The 23,193-nt window shown below is 42.5% G+C and overlaps 1 protein-coding gene across 1 annotated transcript; it reads right to left on the minus strand.

The window, feature by feature from the left end:
• Positions 1–3,416: 3,416 nt before the first annotated feature.
• Positions 3,417–20,118, minus strand: LOC124648475 (agamous-like MADS-box protein AGL62). The gene is made up of 2 exons (XM_047188237.1): positions 19,498–20,118; positions 3,417–3,615 (listed from the first exon to the last, which is right to left on the minus strand). The coding sequence occupies exons 1-2, from the start codon at positions 20,043–20,045 to the stop codon at positions 3,417–3,419; spliced, it is 747 nt and encodes a 248-aa protein (XP_047044193.1). The 5' UTR covers positions 20,046–20,118.
• Positions 20,119–23,193: the final 3,075 nt, after the last annotated feature.

Raw genomic sequence — 23,193 nt, forward strand, 5'->3', positions numbered from 1 at the left:
AATCTGTGGGCTTCGGTTGTATTGCCGATAAAGTCTTATGCCTTAAGTACTTATTATGTAATAATTCCTGCCTCACCTCATCTTCGTTAAGCAACTTAAACAACCATTTACTCAATAAGCATTTATTTTTTAGTTCAAGTACCTCAATATCTAAACCGCCTTGATCCTTAGGCCGACAAACAATATTCCATTTCGTAAGCCTATTTTTTTTTCTTATTTTCATCATATTGCCAGAAAAACCTAGATCTATAGAAATCCAATCTTTTCCTTACCCTAACAGGTACCTCTAAGAAGGATAACATGAACATAGGTAAACTGGTTAAAACTGAATTAATAAGTACCAATGTATCCCCATAAGATAATAGCTTTCTTTTCCAGCATCCTAGTTTGCTTTCAAACCGTGTTTCAACTGGATACCAATTAGAATTTCTAAGTTTTCTGTAATGGATTGGGATACCTAAATATCGAAAGGGGAGAGATCCAACATCACACCCAAAGAAATGTTTATATTCGTCCTCTTTATCCTTCGCCTTTCCAAATCAAAAGAGCTCACTTTTATGGAAATTAATTTCCAAGTCCCGATAGTTCTTCAAATATGCATAGAATTAGCTTCATGTTCACAGCTTTAAGTAAGTCATGTTCCAAAAAAAGGATTGTATCATCGGTATATTGTAGTATAGAGATACCCCCCTCAACAAGATGAGGAAGAAGCCCTCCGATTTGACCATCATTTTTTGCACGTTCAATCAAGATGGCAAGCATATCTACAACAATGTTGAATAACATTGGGGATAAAGGGCCCCCTTGCCGCAAACCTTTTTTGTTTGAAAATAATGACCAATGTCATCATTTACTTTAACTCCCACCTTGTACAAATTTCTGAATTAAGCTACACCATTCCGTAGCAAAACCTTTCATTCTCAAGGTTTATTGTAGGAAAGACCACTTAACTTTATCGTCATACGCTTTCTCAAAATCAATCTTAAATAATACCCCATCCAATTTTTTAGTATGAAATTCATGAATCGTCTCATGTAAAATGACAATCCCTTCTAAAATATTTCTCCCTAACATTGGGGACAATTGCTTCATCTGAGCAATTCTCTTCGTCTTGCAACAGTTATCGGTTGATTTTTCGCTAATTAAATGAGTGATTTTATTTTTCTCAAATCATGAGATGAATCAATGCTTTTGTCTCCGTTTGAAGAAAACAATCTATTTCGTGTGCTGTTGGTATTAGCTCGCCGTACTATATGTACATGTACAACATAACGGTTGATCATAGCATTTTTATTTTGCAGGTACTTGTATAAATATCAGCTTCCCATGTGGCACGAAGGATGAAGCTTTGAGGCTGGATTAGTAAGAAGAATTGTGAACTCTTAAACATCGACATGCATGTATAAAATTAATTTGGGAGGTGAAATAGCATAAATGTGGTTTCCTTCAAGACACATGGTGATAGCACATTCGGGTCTACAAGATTCTCCTAATATCCTAATATCTAGGCTTTAGGTATAAGAGGGAGAGTCTCGTTTAGCACCGAGCTGCTTCTGATCAGATTCTAACTTCATTTGAGTCTACATAACCTACATTATAAATTTGCTAATCTACAACATCATTGAAAAATATATCGAGTTAGCGCAGTAATACATTATGTGTGCCATGACACTAAGCACGAACATAGGGGACTTTAGGGTGACCATATGCATCGCCATTGGCTTCCTCGCCCGTTGACATGGTGGCTTCAGCCACACATCGGTGAACCCCGCTGTGTTCGTTGGCCCTATCTAGGTCATTAGCGTGTGGGCGAATCATGTAGTGTATTTGCTCGCCCTTTAGTTTAAGTAAACAATATTTATGAAGATTTTTTACTTTTTCTAGTTAATGATCAACCTATTGTTTTGTTTTCATTTAACAAACATTTTTTCTATTGCTTGGTAGCATAACCCAAGAAAACATTGTATGTTAAGTTGTGGTGTTCTTTGTTAGACGGTTCGACCTCTCGTTATAAACAACTAAATTAAATGTAAACCAAACATTTTGAAATGTTACGTGAGTATTTCTCTTTTCAATACATTGTCCCTTGGAAGGATCATTCTTTGAACTCAATCCCTTAAATGAAAATCCACATACCTTTATGGATTAACTTATGATACTTTCATAAATATAATGCATATACGTGCCTCCATATATAGTCTAATATTCTTAAATATCTTCTAATGTGTATGGGCTAACAAATATCACAATCGATAATTCTAGTATATACTAGGTAGAAAAGTACGACTTACCGTGCTTCCCTCCTATCTATGAACAAACCTTGCTAGGTAGTTAAACTAAGGTGGCATAACTATACATTACAACACCTAAATTAAGGTGGTACGATTATACATTATAACAAGCAAACAACTGAGATAAATTTTAAATGACAAAACATTTTTAAAGCCGGTTTGGAGAGAATATATACTGAAATAGTCATAGTACAAAGAAAATTGCCATGTTCATTACATAGGCAGAAACACTTTGTTGTGTCTCTGGCAGGTAATATTGACAGTAACCTGCCTATAAACTAAATAACCTTGTATCAACAACCAAGAAAACCATCTATGAAGAATAATTATACACGTTCACCTAACAGGCCTAAACTATATACTAGGATGAATGCTAATTAAGCATCTCCAGAATCTAGCTACCTGTGCAGTTCAGGAAATACTTACTTTATTTTGATCTATCGTAACCAAAACAAAGTCTACCACATGGCCTTTCATACTTATCACCGTAATCTTCTATTGTTCAACGATAAAGGATTTATCAGGTGCTCGCGATCAAAGTTTTTAGCAGTCCATTTCAATAGTCATTGCAATAAAGGATAAACATATTCGCGTATGTATTCCGCACCAGATTGGAGGGCCCAGCGCAAGTGCACAAGTAGACCATGGTATTATGAACATCGAACGACATCGCGGTGGGGTGGTCCTGTCGGCTGTATGTGGCACAAGCAAGCGAGAGGGGACCGCGTTATGCGTGCACAATAACGAGTCAATCAAACAAAGAAGCGTCGCGCTTCTGGCTCGTCATGTTGCTCGCACACATTGCCAAACCCGACCTAACCTGCCTACGAGAACGACCCGACCGAATTGACCCGTACATACACCCGCCCACGTGGAAAACATCCAAGCTGTCCTCCTTGTTTGGTGCAGTTTGGTGCGGTGGTACGGTCGTGAATGTGATTGAATTTCTAAAAATTATCACACATAGCTAATACCTCGTGGATTATATCAGCAGATCCCAACTCCAACCCGTTTTCCCCAAACCCCGTCCTCTATAAACTTCTAGTTTGCTACTACTACCCATCCAAATAAGACCAGCGTCGAACGACAGGCAGTGGAGACGCACGGAGAGAAGCGCATCACATTTCACATCCCAAGTATAGATATCACTCCCGAGTCCTGACCCCGCGCGTCGTCGCCACAAAATCCTCTCAAGGCGAGCGCTGATGTGTCGTGCTGGGCGATCTGGTGTTCGGCCATCCCGTGAACGAGCACGACACCGACGACCGGCGCGAGCCGCAGTGCGGCGGGGTGGACACGATGCCACCAGGGCCGGCACGAGGGTCTGTGAGGGTTTTCCACTAAATTAACCAACAGTTATATTTTTGAGAAGTAATGAGATGTCAAATAATTTTTGTCTCCTTATTCAAAAAGTATGTATCTTCGCCTTGTGCTATGGGTATTAGTTTGCCGTATATGTACACATACAACACAACAGCTAATCATGACATTCATATTTTCAGTTACTTGTATGAATATCAACTTCCTGTTTGGAGCGAAGGCTGAAGCTTTGTGGCTGGATCAGGATGTAGTAAATAAGGATTGTGAGCTCTAAAAAAAAGATAGGAGTCTAGCAAATATCTTGACAGTAGTTTCTAATGTATATAGTTTAACAAATATCACGACCGAGATTTCTAGTATATATGAAATAATAATTGTCAATTACATGAGGACAATATGAGGAGATTGTTTATTTGGGTCTTGATCCACAGGGAGCTGACATCCTGGGTGTCCTTCGGCCCATTATGATCTTTGGCGTTTGGCAAAATATAGTTTTGTGCTTGAACATGTCCAAACATGAGCATTTCGAATAATGTTGTCGTGCACCCTTCCTGTTGTAAATCCACCCTAGTCTAAGAGGTCCTAAAGTAATGCGTACGATATATGTTTGAACATGTACCAAATAAAAAAGCAGTTCACTCCCAATCAATCTCACTACCCCCAATCTCCACTAGCCATACCTTTCGCATTTCTTTTTCTCGTCCCCACCACCGCGCTAGTTATGCCCAACAATTCTAGAAACTTCCATTTTCTGTTGATCTGGGTGTTGCTATTAAAAGTGGATCTACCCTCCCCAACGTGACTTACATTTGACCATCACTTTTATCTAAGAAAATACTTAGGTAGGGTCAATCCCCCTTCGGGGTTTACGTGTCCTAGTCCAAACCATTGGATAAATCAGAAGAATAAAGGCAACACAACTGAAAGGTAGAGTAAGAAGCATCGCCCAATAGAGTGATTAACACAGTCTTTCCCGACCCAATGGTCTTATTTTTTTCACTTCCATAACTCCATGGATGCCAACTAGACGTGTCATAGCCATAGAACAAGCATTATCCCACTTTTTAAGATCTTTGGGATTGAATGAAACGAGATAAAGATCAAGCCAAAGGGCAGGGTCAAAGAGGCCTCACATAAGCTCACAGTGTCAACCGGTGTAACCAACCGTCCGATGAACTTATTACTGCTTTCTTCAAGAATATATCAAGTTGTCTTCTTCAAAGCCTTCTAGATGAATTGGCAAGTGTAGCTAAGGGCATGGGTGCTTGACATGTACCCCAGAGATAGTTGCCTAACGCAATAGGTTAGTTCAAATGATGAATTCAGACTGAAACCAATGGATTCCAGTACCTGGGTGATCCTATGGATATAGATAGATTCAAGGACCATCCTGCCCCTTCCTCCGCAGAACAACATTGGAATCCACTTTGCGGGCGTACTTAACTGACCACGGTACTCTATCAAGATGACTCCTATGTCATTCGTGTCTAGCTCGGGTGAGGAGAGGAATCCAGCTAGAATTGTCTCAACGAGGGAGGTGAAAGAGCATGGCACATGAGCATGGAGGAGCCAGATCTACAACACCCAAATTTGGTGTCTTCAATTACTACATTGGCCGGAGTGCTTGGGTTTGAACTCATCCCTCAATTCTGCAGTGCCAAGCACATGCATCCGACCAGACGACTGCTGACAACATTTCCCCTGCCTACAATGTTTTTTATTTTGCTTGTGGATGATATGTTCTTGAGCTGCCATTGACCTTAGTCCATCTCTAGTCGACCCTAAAATTTTAGAGGGTATCCTCTCGCTTTCCCCCTATCATTTAAAGGAGTACATTTGATCCTCAAAAAAGGTGGGTTCTGGCCGAACCCCTAAATTCAAGTCCTTAAACATAGATTATACTCTATTCATCTACTACCAAACTCTATTTGAACTTGATTTCACCTACTACCAATTTATTCATCGCCGCTAGGAAGTACAAGTTGACCTCTGCCTCCATTGATGAGTCAGTGTCGAACCTAAGCTCCATGACTTCGATTGCGGCAGCGGCAGTATTGTCAGTCTTTCCCGCGTTGTAAAGCTTGACGCTCCTCATCAACGCACTTCGGATACCCTGAAGCAGGTCAGGAACGCCATGCTCTACGAACGCCTCACAGCGGGAACCGGCTCCTCTAAAGTTGAGGAGCAAAGTCAGTGCAAAGAATGAAATAAAGTCAGGGCAAATAGCATTACTATATTATGTGATGTAATTAATTACTGTAGATAAAAAATTGAAATAAATTTTACTACACCATAATATTGTCTGTATGTGCATAACATAAATTTGTATTGTGTAGAATAATTTATGTTGTTTTGGCCTTAATCATACAATTTAGAAGAAGAGAAGTCATGCCACTGTACCTTACCTGAATTTAGACCTCAACGTTAGAGGATCCCGTCCCATCACAGCGAAACATGCAGTATCCATCTCCATTTTATCACAACACACGAATCAGTGTCCTTGTAATTACCATGCTAGCTAGCTCTAGAACAAAGGAAAACTGAAACTGCAGGTTTCTTCATTGGTCATCAGGAGGACAATAACTTGGTATGTACTCTCTTCTTGCTAAAATGTAGTGCATATAATTTTTCAGAATTCAAACTATGTAAAGTTTAACCAAGTATTTTGAAAAGAATATAAACATCTCAAATACCAAATCAATGCCATTAAATGCATCACGATGTATATTTTCGCATGTTATACATTTTATATTGTAGATAAAGATAATTTTCTCAATAGATACTGTACATATATTAAGGGTGGATGAAATAAAGGCCTCTCAGCACTCCACCCACCATGCACTTTAGAGGCCTTATTTTTAGCAAATCACGCCTTGACACATCAGCAGTTGCTACAACTGAGAGCAATAAATTTTTTGGCCGATGCAAACATTTAACTCCACCAACAATTACCCAACGCTAATTATGCCGCAATAATTCCACGATGGTGTGTAACTTTTTTACGGTATTTTCCCAGTAGTACTCGCCGCGCTTTAACGGGAAATTTCCGACGTAAACTTTAATCCTTATAGTAATTTTTCGCCGGTAATTTTCCAGCAGTGCTCCATGGCGGTAATTAATTCTTCAACGCAAACCTTCATCCTATACACTAATTTTTTACCTAATAGTAATTCTCCAATGACGTGTAATCCGATGGCAATAGTTTATCAATGGTAGACGCATACCTCGCGATGAACATGAATTCTCGTTTGTATTTTTTCGCCTGAAATTGTTTGATACAAACTTTAACTCCAACAACAATTACCTAATTGTAATCATCCAGTAGCAATTCTACGACGATACGTAATTTTCCGATGGCATTTTCCTAGCCTTCGACACGCTTCGACGTAATCGCTCAACGCACCCCATAAATATTTAAAAGCAATTTTTCAACGGCGTGTCATTCACCGGCGGTACTTTCAAAGCAGCAGCCCGTACCCCGCTGACCAGCTATTCACCATCTCTATTCATTTTTCCAGTAATTTTCCCGATGCATATCTTTTACTCCAACAGGCGCGGCGCTTCTACCTTCGTAGTAATTAGTGAAAGTTGACGAGGGTTGATTTTTCAAAAAGAAAAGCACTATATTATGGCAAGGATGGAGTACAATTCTCTTCATCTTGTGCGGTAGTGTTCCACGGCGACAATCGTGAGTGTTTCTAAAGGTTTTCATTTTGTTTCCCGCTAACTAACTGACAATTATATTTTTCTAATAATGTGGCAAAAGCTTTTGTCTCCGTTTGAAAAATATCTTCGTCTTGGTATTAATTCGCCGCCACATATACGCAAACACCACAACGCATGGCATTTGTACTTTTAGGTACTCCCTCCGACTATATTACTTGCCACTAAAATTGATGTATCTACAATTAAAATATGTGTAGATATATACATCTATATTAGTGTCAAGTAATATGAATTGGAGGACGTACTTGTATACATATGAGCTTCCCGTGTGGTGCGGATACTGAAGCTTTCAAGCTGGATTAGAATGTCGCAGTTAAGCAAGAATTGCGAGCTCTCAAACAACCGCATGCATGAAAATTAATTTTACTTTATTGGTAAAAAAAGAGTTGATAAAATCTTGCTTTCCTTATAAGAACCTGATAATAATACAAGTTTACAAAACATAAATGGATATACTATCTTACTAGTAACATTATTTGAGTCTACATAAGCTGCATTATACTTTTGCTAATCTAGAAAATCATTGAAACATATCTAGTCGGTTCAGTAGGCTACTATGTACGCCACAACATTGACCACACAGAGGGGTATCTTGGGGTGATCGTGCCCATCGATTTCCTTGCTTGTTACTCGGGGGCCTTCAAGAACACATACATGAACCCCACAGTGTCCTTTTGGCCTATCTGGTCAGTAGCATGTAGGAGAATGACTTAGTGAATTGACTCGACCCCCTTAAAATAAGTAGCATTTATAAAAAAAAAAATTCATGTTTACCCTATTGTTTTTTTGCATTTAGATATATTTTTCATCTTGGTGTTATCACCAGAATTTGACCAAGTCAGAGGTGGGCCGCGATCAAGATGGGTTTGAAGAAAATATATATAGAAGGAATACGTGGATCGGCCTTTTATACCAAGTTGGGCTTAATTGCCCGTGTATCTGTAACATATTAGATCGCATCTTAGTTTAGAAGTTAGAATCTTACCCGTGCGCGGTTTGGTGCACGCCCCGCATTAGAAAGTCCGCTGGACTATAAATATGTATCTAGGGTTTATGGAATAAACAACAACCAACGTTCAACCACAAACAAATCTCGGCGCATCGCCAACTCCTTCGTCTCGAGGGTTTCTACCGGTAAGCATCATGCTGCCTAGATCGCATCTTGCGATCTAGGCAGCACAAGCCTGCCTACGTTGTTCATGCGTTGCTCGTACTCGAAGCCTTTTTGATGGCGAGCAACGTAGTTATCTTAGACATGTTAGGGTTAGCATTGTTCTTCATATTACATGCTGTCGTAGTGCAACCCTTGCATGTCTAGCCGCCCTTACACCTATCTTAGGTGTAGGGGCGGCACCCCGCTTGATCATAGTTTAGTAGATCTGATCCGTTACGGTTGCTCCTTGTTCATCAAGGATTAGTTTAACATCCGCAATAGTTAGGCCTTACAAGGGTCGGAGGATCCAGCGGCGTGTAGGGTGGCGTTTGCTAGTCCTAGAACGGATGTTCCGGGGATCAACCTCGTGTTGGTTTTTAGGCCCTGTCTAGGATCGGCTTACGATCACCGTGCGCGAGCGCGAGGCCCAATCCTGAGTAGGATGATCCGATTATGCGGTGAAAACCCTAAATCGTCGTAGAACTCATTAGCTTTACCTTGATCAAGCAGGACCACCATATATTCGGACACCCCGTCTGAATCATGGGTGGATCGGCTCTTTGAGCCGATTCACGAGATAACCCGAGAGCCGATCGAGGCTCGTATTTAACGTTTACGTGTGTGCCCCTGCAGGAAACTAAGCGAGGCATCATCCACACCTTCCCGACCGGGTATAGGTCGGGTGGCACGCCCTTGTGATAAACATCGGCGCGTGCGACCAGGAGGCTTTGCGGGCCGTCGCTCAGAGGGACTGGGGCCAGCCGCAGCCCTAGTTGTTCCCGGCTCTACCGTGTTGCCCGTCTATGCCCGCCAGGGGGTTTCTGACGTCAACACATTCTGGCACGCCCGGTGGGACAGCCTTCGACATCCGCAACATCGCCATCTACATCCGAGATGGCGGAAGACACTCCGGTCGCGTACGAGGATCTGCCTGATGAGCTCAAGAAGAAACATGACGAGATCAAGGCAACCCTCGAAGCCGAACTCATCGGCTCCTTCCACCGAACCCGCTCCCATGGCGTCAGGTGGAAGGGTTTCGCACTCGATGGGGTGGATTCGTCCGCCCCGTCAGAAGAACGCACCAGGTCACTGAAGTACGAGGATCTGCCCGAGGAGCTAAAAAGGAAACATGACGAGATCAAGGCAACCCTCGAAGCCGAACTCATCGGCTCCTCTGAGAAGGCCCGGCCGCACGATATCAAGCTCGGTAGGGACTCAGGTCCGTCGCCTGGCGTCAACATGGTGGATCTCAGCCACTCCATAGGCCAGCCAAAGTGCTCCTTTGGTGTCAACATGGCAGGGCTTGCAAGCCGCCATGACAAAGACGAAGCAGAAAGCAGCCACTCCCGTGGCAAGGATGAAGAGGAGGCCGATCCACGCGACCGGCCCCAAGATGATGACAAGCGGTACCTGGCAGGGGAGGGAATGAGAAGCGTGCGGTATCAACGTCCACTCTCCGAGCGCCTCCTCGACAAATATGAGCAGCAGTACGACCAACGCCGACGGTCCAGCGATGATGATGAAAGAGATCGTCTGGCTAGAGAAGCCAGAAGACATCGTCGGCATAATCGCGATGAGGAGGAGCACGAGCGTTGTGCCAATGGAAAGGCAAAGGAGCGAGACGACGAGGACATGCACTGGGATTGTCCTTTCTTCAGGCACTGCTGGGATTCAGGAATGAGCCGATTACCAACAATCGGCAATTGCCCGAATGCAACCGGAAGAAGAAGGAGGCAGCCAACGTGTCCGTGTTCGAGCGCTTAGGACCTCTCCCGCCACAGAGCAAACGAGCTGAGTCCCTCGGTTGGAAGATCTCGAAGATTCGGAAGACGAGGGAGAAGAAGAAGACAGGTACCACCGGCCAAGGTGGTGCCCCGACGGACTCAGCCGTTCCCGGAAACGCAGGGTTCAACGATTGCGCGGCCTGGAAGAAGCCGAGAGGTTATACTTGCATACATTGAGGAAAGCAAGGCCTGATCTGGCTACAAAGGTTCAGTGAACCCTGGATGAAGAGGGTCGTCCACGGAAAATGGAGTGGCGCCCCAAGCAAAGGAAAGCCGATGATGAAACATCGGCTGGCACAAACATGGTGCTCGTTCTTCCGACGACACTTAGCGCTCCACGATCACACGATGCACTCAAGGTGGGCGACAGCAAGAGCGCCAACATGATGAAGTCAGAGATTGGGTTGGTTTTATCTACCGGCCTGAACGAGTAGCAAGAGCACATCAATGAGCAAACGTTGCGAGGCTGGTCCTTGTGATCGGCCCCAGAAATTTATGAAGGAACTTACAAAACCTTCACCGAGCAAGCAACGTGGAGGCCGATTCCAGCAATCGGCCAAAATTATCCTCACCCACCATTCTGCCTGGGTTCAACATGTTATCCAACAGAGCCGATACCATCAATTCTCTTGACAGAATCGGCTCGGAGGGGCACCCAGGTGGATAGAACACGAGGATATTCACTAGAATTATCCCATCTCATCTTTGGTGATGGGTATTGGAGTGTGGGGGCCGATGCACCAGTCGGCCGTAAAAAACAAAAAAAAAATTTCTGAAAATTCGAAAATTCTGAAAAATTCGAAAATTCGAAAATTTTCGAGCACAGCCGATGCAGCAGACATCGACTTAAGAGGAGTAACTGTTACGATCAGAGGGTCAATGGAGCACTAATGGAAGAGCTCCTCAATGGAGTAGTCTAAGGGCTTAGATCCTCTCTTCAAGAACAATGCCAGGAGCAGCCTGGACGTGCGGATCAGGTCAAGGATGGATCGCATCAGATCTACCAAAGGAAAGGAGCCGATCTAACTGGCAAGGCGCAGGAAGAACTGAAGAAACTCGGGGGCAGCTCACCTTGAAGGTTCTCTGCTTGGGGCTACGTCATGAGTTAAGGCTAATGTCGGCACATGTGGCTGATTCGCCTTCATTAAGGCTCGGGGGGGCAGCTCGCCCTAAAGGTCGTTGCTCTAGGGAGCCGATTTGGTTGGAATCGGCTAGCCCTGCGACACAACTGGTTTGGAGAGCGGTGTTCTGTTACAGAGTCATCAGTTTGAGCATCCAAGACGGTTCCAGGGCTCTTTTAAAGTCGCCTGCTCAAAGATCAAGTCGCCGACTTACTAAGATCGGCCGTGTCATCGTCATCGGCGAAGCCTGCCTAGCTTGGAGGGATGGCTAAATTGGCCTGTCTCGCAGATTATCATGAAACTGATGCGTTACCATCAGTCACTAAGCATGGATTAGGCCAACAGTCGACAAACTCAGCATGAAAGAAATCGGCGAAATCAAGCTAAGGGAATTCTTCATTAGTATTGGGATTTCTTACAATGGGGAGCCGATTGCTCAAGGAGGGAAGAACAAAAGAAGGTCTATTGACCAATCTACTACTGCTAGGCCTATACTATTAGATCCTAATCTACGGGCCATCACTGCCCTCATCGTCATCCTCAGAACTCTCATCGGCACTGCTGCCGATGGGCTCCTCGTCGCTACTCCCGTAGCCCTCCACGGGGGCTTCATCCCCGTCTTCGTCGTCGCTGCTGTCGTCGTCCCACCACATGCGGAGGCGCTTCGCCGGCGGGTAGCCCTCGAGGGAGTCATCGTCGTCGTCGTCTTCTTCTCCCTCTTCTTCAGAGGTGGGGCAGCCGTCCCAGGAGAACTGGTCGTCCTCGCTTTTTGGCTCCAGTTCCCCATCGGCGAGGAACTGAGGATCTTCATCCCCGCTGGTCAAGGATTTGTCGTCCTCAGACCAAATGGAGGAGGCATGGCTCTCCTCGTCCCAGTCTTCCGGGGCACGAATTTCTGGCGGCGTCTCGCGGGAGGAGTCGGACCCGTAGGAAAACTCGGAGGAAGAGGAAGAAGACATGGCGGCACAGAGGGTTTTTGGTGCTAATGCGAGGAGGACGAAGGAGACGCAAGCTGTTTAGAACGGTTAAATAAAGGGGATATGGGAGAGATTCAATGCCACAGCAGTTTCCGAGGAGATGTTGCCCGACAAAAAAAATTTTACGGCCACGTGGAGAAGTGGAAGGGGCAAGGCATCATGATGGGGATTCTGCGGCAGCTCTGCTCTGCCACGACATGACCCGACGAAAGAAAGCGTAATGATTTTGGAAATGTCATTTCCAAAACCAGGGGGCATGTGTTATCACCAGAATTTGACCGAGTCGAGAGGTGGGCCGCGATCAAGATGGGTTTGAAGAAAATATATATAGAAGGAATACGTGGATCGGCCTTTTATACCAAGTTGGGCTTAATTGCCCGTGTATCTGTAACATATTAGATCGCATCTTAGTTTAGAAGTTAGAATCTTACCCGTGCGCGGTTTGGTGCACGCCCGCATTAGAAAGTCCGCTTGGACTATAAATATGTATCTAGGGTTTATGGAATAAACAACAACCAACGTTCAACCACAAACAAATCTCGGCGCATCGCCAACTCCTTCGTCTCGAGGGTTTCTACCGGTAAGCATCATGCTGCCTAGATCGCATCTTGCGATCTAGGCAGCACAAGCCTGCCTACGTTGTTCATGCGTTGCTCGTACTGAAGCGTTTTTGATGGCGAGCAACGTAGTTATCTTAGACATGTTAGGGTTAGCATTGTTCTTCACATTACATGCTGTCGTAGTGCAACCCTTGCATGTCTAGCCGCCCTTACACCTATCTTAGGTGTAGGGGCGGCACCCCGCTTGATCATAGTTTAGTAGATCTGATCCGTTACGGTTGCTCCTTGTTCATCAAGGATTAGTTTAACATCCGCAATAGTTAGGCCTTACAAGGGGTCGGAGGATCCAGCGGCGTGTAGGGTGGCGTTTGCTAGTCCTAGAACGGATGTTCCGGGATCAACCTCGTGTTGGTTTTTAGACCCTGTCTAGGATCGGCTTACGATCACCGTGCGCGAGCGCGAGGCCCAATCCTGAGTAGGATGATCCGATTATGCGGTGAAAACCCTAAATCGTCGTAGATCTCATTAGCTTTACCTTGATCAAGCAGGACCACCATATATTCGGACACCCCGTCTGAATCATGGGTGGATCGGCTCTTTGAGCCGATTCACGGGATAACTCGAGAGCCGATCGAGGCTCGTATTTAACGTTTACGTGTGTGCCCTGCAGGAAACTAATCGAGGCATCATCCACACCTTCCTGACCAGGTATAGGTCAGGTGGCACGCCCTTGTGATAAACATCGGCGCGTGCGACCAGGAGGCTTTGCGGGCCGTCGCTCAGAGGGACTGGGGCCAGCCGCAGCCCTAGTTGTTCCCGGCTCTACCGTGTTGCCCGTCTATGCCCGCCAGGGGGTTTCTGACGTCAACACTTGGTAAGGGCAACAAACTTTAAAAAAGTGTATATAAACATGTGATGTAATACGGTTCTACCTCTATCATTGATAAAGAACTCCGCTAATCTAAATCGTACTTTTTGCTCATTGGAAGGATCATTATTTGCAATCAATGCCATCAATGAAAAATCACATGCCTTTACAGATTATATATGATACTTAAATAAATTATAGCTAAAATACGTGCGTTTATATATATTTTAGTATCGTTAAATATCTTGGTAGAAGTTTCTAATGTGTATGTTCTAACCAATATGGCGATTGAGGTTTCTAGTCATGATTATGTATAACAAATCATAACTATCAATTCCATAAGGAATTTACAAGGGAATGTCTACTTGGATCTCGATCCACGAGGCGCAACTTGATCTGATGTATTTTTTGTCTAGCAACTTGATGTCTTGGAATCAATCTGTTGTATGCATGTATAGAAACTCGGAGTGGTCTTGAATTTTGTGTTGATACTATCCGTGAACAATATTGCTAGATGTGATATATAGACGCAGTAACTGGCAGTCTAATTGTGCGTATGTTTTCCATTGCTCAACATGTGACGTTGTCTGGTCTGATTTGTAAGTGTGACATTGGCTAAATTCCTACCTCTCAAATATCAAGGACGGACATGGACAATCTAGATTTTTTTTTTTTTTTTTTTTTTTGCGAAACACAGTACAATCAAAGACGCTCATACATACGCGCACACACTCACCCCTATGAACGCACACACGCACACCCTACCTATGAGCACCTCCAAGAGACTGCGTTGAAGAACTGATCCGGCGGGTCTTGAGATTGACGAAGTCACCACAGGCGCCTCGCTGTCGACGGGAACGTCGCCTCCCACTGAAGAATATTCCGCCTCTATGAGACACCAAAGTGTCAAATCTGGGATGGACAATCTAGATTGATATTTTCAACTGAACAAGGATTAGCTGTAGAAAATAAGTATACACAATTTATTACATCCACCCAAAATAGGGTAAATCGAAATTGGTATTCCAACCATCAAATGTATATCCAACCATGTGCTTGAGTGCCACAATTGTTAGAAAAACCACCCAAACCCTACCAAGACACAATTCCTATCCCCACATCGCATTCCCATCCTTTTGCAACATCCTCCTCCCATTCACTCTGCAAACCACCTAAACCCTAAAAAGACACAATGCCAAATTCTCAACCTTTTGTGGCATCCTCCGCCATTTCTTCTTCATCCACCCTTTCTCCTGTCCATGACTATAACTTTTATTATCCAATCCAACTTTTTATCGCCAATTATGTATGGATGACAAGCTTGTCATTTTATCTATTTGGCCAAACTGGCCGTGAAGCGACAACTCCCTAGGTTTGTCGGAGCGCGGCCTATTTGGAGAAAGCTGTAACCAGATCAACTAGAGCGTGTCCGGTTGTTTGGTAGAGTTCGTCTTGAAGCATCATGGCACATTCATCCATGACTTTTTCCACCGTGCACCTATGACAAGGAAGCTACATTTAAGTGGCTCAATTGTAATGCACAATTCTTAAGATATCCCTACAGTACCAAATCCTTCTATATCGTGAACATGGTTTTTGCAAGAGCATGTGTGGAATTGAGTTTGTTTACTTGAATAACCTTAAGCATACACATGTTAATTCAGGTTGAGATCAGGTCTTGAGTTTCACTTCAGCGACATGCCCCATCTTGAGAGACAAGCATATATCAAGCGGAGCATGCCTCCAACCTACCTAGAGCTTTACTCGTAGTGGCTGCAAATTTTTAAATCCATATAATCGTAGGCATGGGTGTTGTAATTTCAGGTAATAATTTTCAAGTTATATTTTTACTAGGGATTTTTTTTGATAAAATATTTTTACTAGGGAATTCATTTTATGCTATCAACTTAATTTCACAAGAATATGCATCATACAAAATGATTTTTTTTCATGCTACTCTACTCTATTTCTAAATTAAAATTAAGATGGTTGCCACTTTTGGCTTTGAAAAAGTCGTTACCCCTATCATAAGAAGCAAGAATAGATCAGGTGAGTAACATGTTGGATGTACGAGAAAATTATCTAGAAATTGACCCTACGCGGTAGCAATTGGTCATAGGGCTAAAAGTATGAACATCTTTCTTGTTTCTTTATGAATTTAGAAGGACTCAAAAGATCGTGTTGCATTACACAAAGCCTTGTTACTATCCCATTTTGTGGCCCCTCACATCTATTTATTTATTTTTTGCCCTAAATTATTAGCTTAGGTAAGTTCATGTGTTGAATAATCATATAATTCTTCTACCACTAATAGTCACCCTTATCTTGAGAGGATATGGATTTGAATCCAAGACTTAGCTATATAGCTATCCTTTAACTTTAGAGTATCTAGTATTTTATGTGTTAATAGCATCCATGTTAGGTTTTTTATCCTTCATTATTTTGGGCAAATATTCATTCTTCTAATTATCAACTATCTTTTAAGATTAGCATGAAACGTCATATCTTTTCACATTTATGTTTTGAGCTGAATGTAGATGTGAATAGATGTTTCAATGCTAATCTTGAGCAGTTGGTGAGAAACAACTGCATGAACATATTATTTTTGGTGTGTGTTTTCACATATTTCATTTTACGGATTTTTTTTTTCATATGCATGCATGTACTTATTTCTCATCTTCCGTTCAAGATAAGAATTGCACTCACATTTCACCTCTGTGTTTAGATCGATATTTATCAAGAAATATTTTTGATGTTTGTTTGGGTGTATGTTTACACACACATATGTTTAGAAAATTATTTTTGCGGAAAATCTTCACATATATATGGATCTATACATATATATTAGTTTATCAAGATTCATACTACGCAGGTTTTGTTTGAGTACGGTAAAACAAGTCGTATCACTTAAATTCATACAGGATAGTATCTCTGAAGGATATGGCTTTTGGTTAGATAAAAAAATAACAGTGGCACAACTAAAAAAAATACATACACGCATCAAATTGTAGCTGGATTGATCACACACATACATAAAGGTTGCTGGTGAGGTGTCATTCAACACGTACTACTGTATAAAAAATCATATTTTTTAGTTTTAAAAAATCCTAGAAAAAAATCCACACATAGCCAATGATGTATCCCACAAACGAGGAAAAAATCAATTTCAAATACTTAATATTTTGAGCTACACAAAAATGACAAAATTATAGATCTGAGTAGTCATTTTCAAATCTCAAAAACATATCAGATTTTATCATTTTTTATCTAGCTCAAAATAAAAAGAATTTCGGATTGGATTTTGCATGATTGTGGGATGTATCAATGGCATTCTTCAGAATTATTTTCTTGATTTTTATAACTTGTGAAAATATTTTTAATTTTTTTTAACATAGCGAGAGCACTGGAGCTCGGGAGTTAAAAGCACTTTTCGTATTGTATATAACAAATACTATCAGGAGCCGAGTTACCTGCTCCTAATTTGCACTAGTATTCACTAGTAACAAGCTAACCTCTTCACTCCTCGCACTATCAAATACCTTCAGCCATAGCACGTTTTGAGTCGTTGAAGGACCAAATTCGTGAAGTCGACGATATGAACACCTAACTTACTAGCTACCATAAATTGAAATGATAGCTAGCTAAGTCCAGGATTCAATTACCTAATGTCATATCCTTGTAGGATAATGATGATTATAATAGTTAGAAATTGTATCATCGTCTAACACATGATATCTGATCTACTGATTCTAGGGCCATAAAAAACAAATACATGTGATGGGCCAAAAAATAGGGCAACAGGGGAATGCACAGTGTGTAATGGAGGCTATGGTTCTGGGACCTTTTAAACTCTTAAGCTCAGCAACCAAGTCACCAAAAATCTTAGTCCTATGGCCAGGTCATTGACCGGTCGACTAACATGAAGGGTTGAGCTCTGGATGTGATGCTCTCACATCCGTATGTTAATCACTTGCTTTATGCTCAATTCTTAGAATATGGGCAAACTTGCTCAAAGTTAAATCTGGAGAACTATCTTATTTTAGTAGCTATCATCAAGTTAATCTCTGTCCTCAACATGCTATCTGCCATTAGACTATTAGAGTACTTCGAGTGATTCATGGTTAATGTTACCCAGTAGCTGATTGATCCAAATTGATCAGGACCTAACATTGTTGTCATCTATTTTCTTTATTGTTGAATAAGGTGCATTTCGCTCTCCTAAATTATTGGCACGTGTAACTTTCTCCCTTCAACTATTTGTGCTCAGTTGATTCCCCGAATTATTGTCCTCAAAACATATCCAAAACTGCAATATCTGGAACATCTTATCACCTCACTGGTTTATTAACAGTAAAATTCCAGAAATTATAAAACAAAATAAATAAATATTTGTTTTTTCACAGTCCATGTATAAACTTTTGTTCAGAAATACGAAGGTTTGTGATAGGTCAAAATAAAAAATATAGGCCACACGATAGTCATATTCTCAAACAAAAAAAGTGTATATGCCATCCACAAACTCTACATATGACTTGTCTTAGAATAGTATGAAATTATATGTATGTCTTCAAGAAACATGTGAGAGGCTAAGATGCACGTGATATGGTAATTTGTGGATTTTACTAGGCTAAAAACTAGTTCGATGAGAAAGCAAGCCACGGAAATAGTTTAACAATAAAAAAAGTAAACATTTTCATCTTTTTGCGAGAACAATCCAATAGGCTAGCTTAGGTAGGTTTGTTCCTAATTTGTTTGTCTCTCCTAACTTATTTTTTATATGTATTTGGAGGAGTCAACATGTACTCATGTGTTTTTGTATTCACAAGTTGTCGTGTATTTCTCAACTCCTGCAATACAAAATGTTAGGTTCCATTTGAATTTAATGGATTTTATTATTTGCCCCAAAACATAAATTCCATACTTATTTCTTTCTAAAACTTTGTGTTTGCACCATAGTGAAGAGACATGAATTGTTTGTATTGATTCTAGCTAGTTCTCCCATCTTCAGGTTGTCCGAAGGGTTTTGTACAGAAGGAAGAGGGCCATTAATTTGTGTGAGAGCATTCCTAAAGGTGGTCATTATGTGATATTTTCTGCTCAATTAGTTTTCAGTATAATTTAGCACTATTCAAACGTACTGAGTCCCTTCCAAAGGTTCCAAACATTGCCTCTAGGTTCTAGTTCAAAACCGTGCATGGTTACTTTTGTGTAATCAGCCCACAGAAAATTGGAAAAAAATCACATGGGGACTAGAATGATCTCACCAAAGGCCACCTTCTCTCTGCAGTCTCTTCTTGATCAGCTCAACATGTTGGCAGATAATCTAAATAAAAAGCTTGTATTTTCATTAGTTGGTGCGACAGATACAGAACATTACAAGCAATTAGTTGACGAAACATAATACCAAATGCCGATGAACCGCAAAATGGCAAGAGGATACGGAATTGGAAAAAAGAAGATTACATATGCTTCGGGCTAGATTGATGTCACCTGCATGGCATGCTCGATGCACGAACCAAAGCGAGAATATAAAAAGATTGACTAACGACGCGGGTCACAGGGACGTCCGCATGCATCGGACTAGAGGAAGCCGTTCAGGCCAATCCCTCCGGCACCCTATCCATTCGGGCGGCGAACCCAGGCGGCGGCGGCATCGCCATGATCTCCATCCCACCGCTGGTGCCACCGAACTCAAACCCACCGCCACCGCCATGCAGCGTGTCCAGGGGCACCGGGTCGGCGCGCGCCGCCACGGCGTCGGCGGCGCCCAGCTTGGCCAGATCGGCGACGAAGGCCACCAAGTCCTCCTCCCCCAGTTTGTTGACGTCGGTCTCGAGCCACGCCGCCAGCTGCAACCCTTCGGCGCGCGCCTCCGCCAACGCCTTGTCCGCCGCCTCCCTCTGCGCCTTCTCCACGTCCAGCAGCGCGTGCACCTGGCCGAGCTCCTGGTTGAGCTCCGGCGGTGCCTGGTTCCGGTCGCGGACGCCGCCACCCACCGCCGCCGCGGCCTGCGCCTCCTGAGAGTTGTTGGAGGGGCGGAAGCGGCCGAGCACGGAGTCGACGGAGGGGTCGCCGAAGGAGAAGACATTCCCGCCGGGGGAGAAGGCGACGGCGGCCACCTCGGCGCCGCACAGGACAGCCAGCTCGCCTGCTTTTTTGAAGAGGCCCGGGCGGCGCTTGGAGAAGCACACCTGCCGCGCCTGCCTGCTCTCGATGCGACGGATCTCTATCTTCCTCCGCCCCATTGCCCAGTACCCTGAAAACTTCCGATCTTCTCTCTGTCTTTGTTTCGATAGCCTAGGTAGGTAGCTATGTACAATAGATCTGTCTGCCCCGATCGACTACAGCATCGGAGATCTTGTGTTTATAGAGGCGAAGTAGGAGAATAATTGCACTGCCAACTCATGCACAGCGCAAATCCTAAATCCTCCATGCTGTAACGCCGTTTTGTTCTCCATTAATTGAAAAAATCTCACGCACGGTGCAAATCGTTAGCTCATCGATCACTGCTAGCTATGAGATGACGATTGACGACGACGCACGATGAACTGTCACATTCGAAATCCAGCAAGGAATAATGAAGGGTTGGGACCACAATATTTCTATGGCATTTAATTTACTATATATCGTTTAAAAAATTAATTGACTATATAGCTGGATACCCAACAAAATGGAAACTCAATAGGCATTGATTTGTCTAAACATTATTATTAAAATAAAAAACCACAAATAGTTTCAGTATTGATTTTTTTTTGAAGATGAACCATAATATATTACGCAAGTAAGCCGCCTCATTAAAAACCTTCGAGTCCCCTTCAGAACCCTGGTAAGGAAAAGGGTGTGTAAGAAACTTGCTGCTCCGGAATTACAAAATGGTTACATCAGGTGAGACAGAAAACCTAAGCAACTAGGGGCTCATCGACCCAAGTACAATCATTTTCGGCTAAACCCGCCAAAGACGGAGGTACAGAACCACGAACAGGCCCAGAGTCGCCCTTCTTGCCCAACTGCGCTAAACCATGTGCCAGACCATTGCTTGCACGGTCAACTTTGCAAATGGAGATAGACTGATAGAGATTCAGAAGCTCCTATCCTTGAGCATATAGGCTCTCCAACAAGAAGAAGTATCCTTTACTTTGCATTGTGAAGTATTGACAGTGTGCAAGCAATCAGATTCTAAAATTCCATATGGGGCTTGAAGCCTGATTAGGGATTTTAACCCTTGAAGACACGCTAGAACCTCAGCCTCCTCTGCACTCGCGCACCATGAAATGAATTTCCATTCACATTCCACCACTTGTCCCAGATGGTCGCGGATAATAACTCCAATACCTACCTTCTTGGTGGACACATCCCAGCCTGCATCAACGTTCGCTTTTAGTTGCCCTTCAGTTGGTGCTGTCCAGTATTGATTTTTTTTTGTTTCTTTCATCTGTTTTATTCCCTTCGTTTCAAAATAGTGTCACATATTTGTTTAGATTCGTATGTATCTAGACACGTTTTAGTGTGTAAATATACACGAAATATAGAAAAATCCATGACACTTATTTTAAAATAGAGGAAGTACATATCAATATATTGTTCTTTTCCATATCTTTCTAGAGCTTAATATCCTTTGCATGATCACGAGCTTACCGGGATACAGAACTGAAGTCCCAAGATAAAATTTCAAAGCAATTGCCTCAAAACATCATTGTGCAATTTCCTTAGCAACACTCGTAATTCTAGATGTGTCTTTTGCTGAATTTGAAAAGGTATTGGGTGATTATTTACTGGGATCTTATCATGTTGTCAAAATCTTCAGTTTTTTCATTCTGAACATTATACTTAATTCATGATTTTATCAAAAGCATCTCGCAAGTTCTAGAACTGCATAAGATGATATGATGATAAATAATTGGCAATTAGCTGCAACTACTAGATATGCACAAATAAGTTGCCGATGGACACTCGGACACCGATTCACTACCATTAATGTGAGGTCATTGGACAATCTTACTATAATTGTATGCATTGTGCCTAGAGTATTACTTTACACAATATAGTCAACACCTGGCTTGTCCTTCCACCGCCACCCACTTTGTGACATGTGGGGCATGTTACTTGATGGACCATGTAAAAGCACGAACTTCTCCTATCGCGCGCGTAGGGACACCGTGGTATGCATAGATGAGTATAGCGACACAAGGATCACACATACGAAGCTTGAACGAGGCGAAGAACGCGAAGATGCGATTTGCTAGGTTTAATTAGGTCCTCGGCAAGGGTACTAAGGCTATGACATGTCTCGTGATATTTCGTGCAATACCAAAAATATTATGAGGATGAATATGGTAGCTAAAATACAAACCCTAGATTTATCTCGCCGATAGTCTATGGTTTGTGTGAATAATATAATTCCTCCAGAGTGTAGAGCTTATATAGATCAAATATTGCTGGTTTCTGTCATGACCTTTTTGCCCCTCACATATGAGCCTTGACTTGACCTTCAAGTTGACGGCAATCTGATCTGAGAAGAAGCTCAACTCGAGCTAAGAAAATAGACCCTAGTTCTTTTAATCTCCTAGATGCACAATATCTCTTTTCTTATCCACACACAAATCATTTTTCCTTGTATTGTAGAGTTCTCATAGGCGAAGCCTGAATGAAGTGAAGAAAACACGGATACAGTTTACACATGTTTAGGTCCCAACCATGGGCTATATCCGTACCTCCTGCCGATCTAATCTAATAATATTAAAAACATTACGAAGACATATGGTGCATAAATTATGAACCCTAAATTTAACTTGGCCGGAGTCTAGGGTTCAGTGGTGGAGCCAACAAGCTCATGGAAGCCTAGGGAAAAGCCAGTACAAGCCACATTGACAAACTTTTCCCTAGCAAGCATTGGTACTAATTGACGTGAGATGACACTAGTTATCAATAGGCACTCATTGGAAGAGCACGAGAATCCACCCAAGGTCACCGGGAGGTAGCGCCGCCCTGCTAGGGTTTACGTGGATAATAGAACTTCTTCAGAGTGGTGAACCTATGTAGATTTAACATTGCTTGGTTTCTGCTGCATCCTTTGGGATGGCGGCGTTGCCATTCCCATATAGTTTTACCATATAATAGTAGGAACTTATGTAAATGTATGGAGTACTTGATGGCTGAATTGGTATCTAGCAATGCATCATTGGACATTAAGAAGGAACAGATTCATTAGCAATCATTTAGCATATGTTCTCAACAACAATAAGTAAAAATAAGCAAATATTTGTTTTAATAATCCTTGAACAACCAAATTAGAAGAGAGAGAAATAATTATCTCAAGCATGTGGTCCTACTTGGCATTACAAAAGCAAGGAATATGATCATCTCCATCTAATGTTCAGGCAAGGCATAAACGAA

Source organism: Lolium rigidum, chromosome 4 (assembly GCF_022539505.1).
Source record: "Lolium rigidum isolate FL_2022 chromosome 4, APGP_CSIRO_Lrig_0.1, whole genome shotgun sequence".
NCBI classification, from domain to species: Eukaryota; Viridiplantae; Streptophyta; class Magnoliopsida; order Poales; family Poaceae; genus Lolium; species Lolium rigidum.

Bases quoted from the DNA above. Each gene is read 5' to 3' on its own strand.
- LOC124648475 (XM_047188237.1), bottom strand. From the start codon at position 20,045: ATGGGGCGGAGGAAGATAGAGATCCGTCGCATCGAGAGCAGGCAGGCG. The intron at 3,616-19,497 runs GTTTGAGTTCGG...AAACCCTCACAG, and splicing joins CTGCATGGCGGTGGCGGTGG to ACCCTCGTGCCGGCCCTGGT.